The sequence below is a fragment of the Zasmidium cellare genome, assembly GCF_010093935.1.
Source record: "Zasmidium cellare ATCC 36951 unplaced genomic scaffold M409scaffold_59, whole genome shotgun sequence".
NCBI classification, from domain to species: Eukaryota; Fungi; Ascomycota; class Dothideomycetes; order Mycosphaerellales; family Mycosphaerellaceae; genus Zasmidium; species Zasmidium cellare.
This window is the reverse complement of record NW_022987003.1, coordinates 158,755-165,594: the sequence shown is the minus strand read 5'-3', so window position 1 is coordinate 165,594 and position 6,840 is coordinate 158,755. Positions and strand designations below refer to the sequence as shown.

Below are 6,840 nucleotides of genomic sequence, written 5' to 3'. Positions count from 1 at the left end.
AGCTAGGCTAGAAAGGAGATAGTATTACGGATCGAAGTAGGGCACGTATAGGCTCCCTAGGATCGACGTACGTAACCGCTCTCTCGCTCTATTAAAAAAGCGATAGAGTACTCTCCCTTTTACTTTATAGAGCGTAGAGTAATACGCTTCTTCTTTATTATATAGGAACGATATTATAGTTTATATAATAGCGTTTAACTTACTATTTAATCTTACTATTTAGTTTATAATTATACCTAAACCTCTACTTTAAGATTATTTTAGTAGTCTACCGACTCTCTCCCTTTAACGAGCTCTAACTAAGGACTTAAGCTTAGTACCCGTACTAAGTAAGATTCTAGGATTAGTATACTAATCCTAATAAGGCTTTCTCGTACCCTCGTAGCGCTTACTAGTATATCTTTTCTACCTCCTCTATCTTACTCTAGTCGGCGCTAAGAACGGCGAGATTATTAACCGTTATAGGAGTATCTACGTACTCGGGACTATAGGCCTACTCCTACCCTCGTAGCGCTTACTAGTATATCTCCTCTACCTCCTCTATCTTACCCTAGTTAGCGAAGAGGACTCTTATCCTATATAGAGACTATTAGATATTTTTATTTTCTATTAAGTTTCTTTAGATATAATATAGGTATCGATTTGTATACTATAATAAGCGACGCTCTATAATCTAAGGCTTTATAGAATCCTCTCCTAGAGTATATCGTACTATTACGTCGAGTATAAGCTTTACTAGGGCCGGGTCCTATTACGTATTAAGAATATACGAGGACTATATATATATATAGCTATAGATACTATACCCTCCTAACTTAATACTTTCCTCGGGTAGCTTCTCGGCGTCTACTAGACTATAGTTATATAGTAATTATATAGCTTCTATAAAAGTATACCGACTTTTAGTTATCTTATTAATCTAGTATAGGCTATCTTTACGCGCTTTATATAGTAACTTAAACTAGAGGTCTTAATTACTAAAGTAGTACTATAGGCTAAGTAGCTTCGCCGAAACTTCGTTCTACTACTCGATACGATTAAGCGATATACGCTAGGTCGAGTAGAGCGTCCGGTCTTTATACGAATTAAGGCTAGGATCGTTCTTATAGAGCTAAAGCTACGAAGCGTTATATATTTCTAGGTATTCGACTATACTAATATTAACCTAAAATAGGTATATACTAGCTATAGTAAGTACTAATAGTAAGCTGTCGAGCTTCTCGACTAGGGCCGATATACTAGAGTCTAGTTTAGTATTAGAGCTATACTTTACTCTCTCGGTATTACTTACTATCGATTAAAAGTAGACGCCCTATTATACTTAAAAGGATATTAATACTATCCCTAGGATTTATAAGCTTCTTTACTAGAATATATCTACTACCTAGTACTAGTAGCTATTAAGTAGTAATAATAACTAAACCCTAGAGAGCGTCTAGTAAGAATTTACGTATATTAATAGCGTCGGGGGTTTTATTACTCCGTATTTTAAGGTTATTATAGTTATCGTAAATTACTAACTAGCGCGTATTTCTATTCTCGCTTAACTACGCGTTAACGGTAGCGACAAAATCCTCGAGATAAGTATTAAAGTTAAGGCTACTAACCTACTAGGCGGAGGGATAGTATCGGATAATCCGCTTTACGACTCTCTCGAAGCTCCGTTTAATAGATATCTCGTTCTAGATATTTAGCTAGAAAATAGCTAAATAATTATCCCTATACTATCTAGCGTAAGCTACTACTAATTACGTTTTACTAATTCTACTAAGGCTATATAGAATTACTATACGGCGGTAACTATCGCCTATAAGCGAAAAGTAAATCGTTTCTAGCTCCTATCCTCTTACTACGAAATACTCTACTACTAAAGGTTTAAAGTCGCCGAATAGAAAAAAGAAGTCCTAAAATTTAGGTCCTAAGTATATTAGTCGTAGATAGAATTCTTAAGTATTACTTTTAGACTACTATTAATATCTATAAACTTTACTTTTTAGGTTATTCTCGATCGTCCTTCGGAGCCTAGTTCTTATAGTATCTCGTCCCTCGCTATATATAGGAACTATTAAAACTCTATAGATACCTATTATTAAGTATATTTTATTTTCTAGCTTCGTCGTAGTTCGGCTATCTTACTACGAGAAGCGTTCTATAATACTAAAGGATAAAAGTAGACGACTACGAAGCGCTTTAACCGGTATTCCCGTAATATTACGTATATAACGCTCGAGGGACGTTTTATCGCCTAGCCGTAGGCCTACCTCGTTATAGAATACGACTTTAGCTAGAGTAAGAAGCTCCTAGAGCGTCTACTCTCGAGTTATCTACCGAGAATTCCGGAACTTAGTAAACTAGGCCTCGTTAGCGATACTACTACTATTTATAGACCGTACGATAGAGATATCGGGTAGATAGACGTAGTATTTTACGGCGCGATAATACTATCTAAATATAGAGGTAATAGTAGTATTAAGTTCTATACTATTCGATTTATCGATATAGTAAGTATCCGCCTAGAAGTACTAGATCCTATCCCGAGTAGCCTACGTTACGTAAAGTTCGAGTTTACGATAGCTACTTTTATACCTACCTATCTTTTCTAATAAGTCCCTAAATACTACTTCTTCCTCGCTATCCTAAGCCTACGTATAGGATAGAATAGCGTACTCGGGTATATCGTCCTCCTCTTTATCTTTATAAAGTCTAAATTCGTACTCGTCGATAACCTTTAGGAGGCGTATTATAGGACCGGGCTACTAGTAATTAAAGCTATAAGAGGGAGAGTTTCTAGTAGTAGTTAATTATAAATTTATAGCCTTACCTATATAGCGGGCCTACTATTATAGCGTATATATACGGTACCGTAATAGCGTTAGCTAAGCTTTCGCCTTAGGCGTAGGTACTCTCGCGTATTACGTAGGCGCTCGACCTACGAGAGGTAGAAGTAGAGAGTCCGGGGCTTTAGCTAGCCTTATCGGATAAAGGCACGTAGTTAAGGAAACTTCTCGAACTCTCGGCTATACGCTACGGAGGGCGCGATACGCTATAAGCTGCGCCACGCTCGTAGCTAGTATATCGCACCCTTTCCTAGAATAACAAGAGCTACGCACCTTAGAAACTTTTTATAGCTTATATAAGACATTATTATCTCTAAAGCTCTATAGCTAATCTGTGTTTAGGGCAAAAAATCGAAAGGAGCTTCGTTAGGTCGACTTTGAAGGTTAAGAGGAAAGCTATCGATATCGAGAATTAGCTCGTATAGTCGACCACATATTAATAGAGTTCCCGAAACTAGACTCTTCCGAAAGAGAATTAGGTGTCAATTCATGACCGAAGATATCCGGTCGAGATACAGGGAAGGGAGGCGAAAGACTTACAATCGCGGCTTAGCTGTTCCGGCACACCGTGCGTCCCTGCACGGAGGGAGAGACGTTATGTAGAAGAATGAGAGGACTTGAGAAATACAGTAGGAGGCATTGAAGAATAGGACTGTAGACACCCCCAATGGAAGCTGCTATTGAAAGGCAAAAGCTTTGGTCAGACAAAGAGGATTTGAGAGGAGGAAAGAAAGTATTGTCGTGCTTTATGGAAACAAAGGCATCGCGTGCGCCAGCCACGCCTCCTATACTTAGGACAATGTAGTCTGGTGTTCAGGGTCTGGATCTTGAACAGAGAAAGAGAAAGGCCAACTTCCTCTGGAGTAACATGGACACTATGCGCCGTCAATGACAGTAACGATATCGGCGTGAAGAGGCTTGGAAGTCTCACACGCGTTTCACAGAGACTTATGACATGCCCAGGAAAAATGCCTAAGTTTGCATGTAACTGTAGCTGCTGGTACCACTACGAGAGCCACTAGACACTAAACAGCGAATAGTGCAGGAAGAGACATAGAGTCTTACGCTACAGCTTATCCCTACTTTGGGTTACACTATCGTGACGGTCTTCTCCCGCCAACGTGTATGCAGCGTCGCTCATGAACTGAGCTAGCTCCTCGAACCCTTGAAATTCCTTCAGCAAAGATCTGCCCATCGCCTCAATCAAAGCATGTGCATCGCCCACGAGCCCCTGAAGCTGCTCGGTACGTTCCTTGACGATACCCTCCAGCTCAGGATCCCCAGTTTGAAGATTCTCCAGCTGAGATGCCGCTGAATCGTGGTCGGCCTCGAGTGTGAAGATACCAGTCCTAGCCGATATCAAGCACATGAAGAGTTCGCCGAATCGGTCATAACCCTCCGCATCGCCCTTCAGCTCCTCGATAGCCCTGTCTGGAAGAAACAGGGCGACAAGGGCTCTAGAGACCCAAGTGATCTGATCCTCCAAAAAGTGGCAGCGTTTTTGGTTCTCCCGCATCTTTAGTGCATGCACAGCACCACCGCTTTCCTTCTCTAAGTTGCTACTATCTCCAATTCGATACCCCTCCAGTGCAGCCTCGTACGATGCCATGAGGTCAACGAGCCCCCTCTTCATGCCCCCTAGGCTCCGGTGGATATCTTCGAAGAGCTGCGTGGCGTTGAATGACGGCTCTTTTGCTGACTCGCCATTGCTCTTCCCGTTTTTCTTCTTCATCTTCTTGCTCATCTTGACAGCTTCACTGGCGTCCCTCTTTTCCTTTCCTCGAATCTGGGCAATATGTGCTTGCACCATTGCGAGTGAAGCCGGGTTGCCAGTATATGCGTTTGGGGCGGCCTGAATGAGCGAGAGTCGATCGATCTCTTCCTCGATAGGGACAATCTTCTTGAGTTGTATCGCGGATCGGGATTGAACTGAATTGCCTTCCTTGTCGGTGCGGTTGGTTGGAGCCTCGGCCTCCAACTTGCGGCGGTCGAAGTCTGGCAGCTTTTGCCAAGTCTTTTCCCTCTGGTTCAATGGTAGGGTATCGAAACGGCCGTCATGCTTCTTCTGATAGTAATAATCCTTGCACTCAGACTCGGATCTGTCAGGCATGTACTGGGCGATGGTGGCGAATTCTTTGTGGGCGTGCTTGAAGGCAATAGCGAATCGCAGCTCCTCCTCTGGTGTGAATTCGGAGAATTCATTGCGATAGTTGAAAACAGAAGGGACTTGATCGGGGTGGACGAGCCGATTGGTGTCTATGAAAGTGTCTCGGAGGCGGTATGGTTGAAGATCTGGTATCTCTGTGGAATCGAGGCCAGAGATACCGACCCTCTCCCACTCCTGCTGCTGCGAACTCATACTCAGATGGTTTGTCGCTGTCGTTTCTCTGAAGTGTTGGTCAGAGTGTTGCATGTCGCATGGCGAGCAAGGGGTCTGGAGTCTGAACTTACGAGGGAATGAAGGTAAAGTCCTGGGTGCAGCCAGGAGTGAAGTAAAGTAGGTGCAAATTGATGGCTGGGGTGAAGTAAAGCGAGGGTTGAGGTGAGGATGAGAGTGAAGTAAGCAGTCTCAGCAGCTCGACAAGAGTAGTACGACTGCATGCGATGTGATGAACGAGGTAGTAGGAAACAGGTTGACGCAGCTCAGCCAGGAAGAACAAGTTGGTTGCCGTGGCAAACAAAGCTCCACGTGATCCCCCGAGCAAGATCACTTTCATTCCAACACTCGTTTGCTGAGCACGTATACAATTTTCTGCTCAAACACGGTAAGTTGGCCTCTTGAACACTAGCTGTGCTCGTGTCGGACACCCGGGCGAAGAAAGCAGAAAGACCGAGAGATATCGAGAGTAGTAGAACTCCATCGAGAAAGGTCCACGGCCCCTGAGAGACTCCACTTGTACATCTACGGTCACAATATCATGGATCTCAGCATCACAAAGCACCGCGGGATGACACATATATTCTTTTCGATCGTGGCCTTTGAATTGCTTGATATGTTAAACCCTTCAGAGAGTGTCGGGTGAGAGTTCAAATGGATATTCAACTCGGAAAGGGCAAGGTTCACAATCAAGTGAATCAATTTAAAGCTGGATTTGAATGAATCTACTTCAATCCTCAACATCTATGGCCTGATTTTGTAGCTGAAAGCCTCCAGGACTCGGCGTGCTTGGCCAAAGACTGATGGCCTACACATGTTAGCATTTGGGAGCCCGCATGGCCCCCACGCGTACTACGGTGAAGTCTGAATACATACCATCAAATATGAGCGAGGAGATCGAGGTAACGTGTTGCTCAGCGGAGCTGAGTGTGGGGTCGTGGATCGAGTAGCGTGGCCGTTGGGGGTCGTAATTGAGCGCGGTGTGAGAGGATCGTAAGTCGAGGCCGGCGCAAATTGTTCGATATCAGGGGGCGAGGAAGGAGCTGATCGGCGAATGTACGATCGGTTGGAGGTGCGGCTGGTCGAGGCTGAGGTTGTCGCCGGTCGGGGTGGTAGTTCGTGTGGTCTTCGTTCGGTCGGTCGCCCGCCAAGACGGTCGTTTGTCGGAGCGTGCTTTGAAAAATCGGTCTCTCGTAAGGTCGGCCTTCGTCGAAAGGCATCGGTCGGCATAAATAGTGTTGGAATCGCGATATGAAACCTCTTTTCCCGGGACTGCAAGACCAACCAAAGAAGGCGGCCAGACCGGACAATGATTGCTGACAGCGAAGAATTGCAGAACAATCCTGACACAATCTGGGTGCGCGGCATGTAGCTCTATATGCACGAATCTTTGGCGCGGCGACAAGAGTGGTCAACGGCTTTTACACCACGTCTGAGTACACTGGTGTCCACACTTCCGAATCAGCGGTCCAGAACCTGGAGTACAGAGATTGGAGTGCGCCCGAGACGGCGCTTCAGCGAGAGCGTTCCAAGAGGCTTTGCAAGACATCTGCTGAGCACGCTGTCTTTCTTCAGGCGGCGCCAGGTGGGTACGCTCTCACTGAATGGTCTGTTGCTGCAGCTCTG

The 6,840-nt window shown here is 44.5% G+C and overlaps 2 protein-coding genes across 2 annotated transcripts; both read right to left on the bottom strand.

The window, feature by feature from the left end:
- Positions 1–1,970: 1,970 nt before the first annotated feature.
- On the bottom strand, positions 1,971–2,300 carry M409DRAFT_37924 (uncharacterized protein; the record flags this gene model as incomplete). The annotated part of the gene is given in 2 exon segments (XM_033810830.1): positions 1,971–2,127; positions 2,140–2,300. Coding segments are annotated over 2 exon segments (318 nt in total), but the record flags the coding sequence as incomplete, so codon positions are not given.
- Positions 2,301–3,809: 1,509 nt separating this feature from the next.
- M409DRAFT_60832 (uncharacterized protein) lies at positions 3,810–6,444 on the bottom strand (the record flags this gene model as incomplete). Its single annotated transcript, XM_033814590.1, has 4 exons — positions 3,810–3,862; positions 3,921–5,224; positions 5,289–5,569; positions 6,091–6,444. The coding sequence occupies 4 exons, from the start codon at positions 6,442–6,444 to the stop codon at positions 3,810–3,812; spliced, it is 1,992 nt and encodes a 663-aa protein (XP_033660377.1).
- Positions 6,445–6,840: the final 396 nt, after the last annotated feature.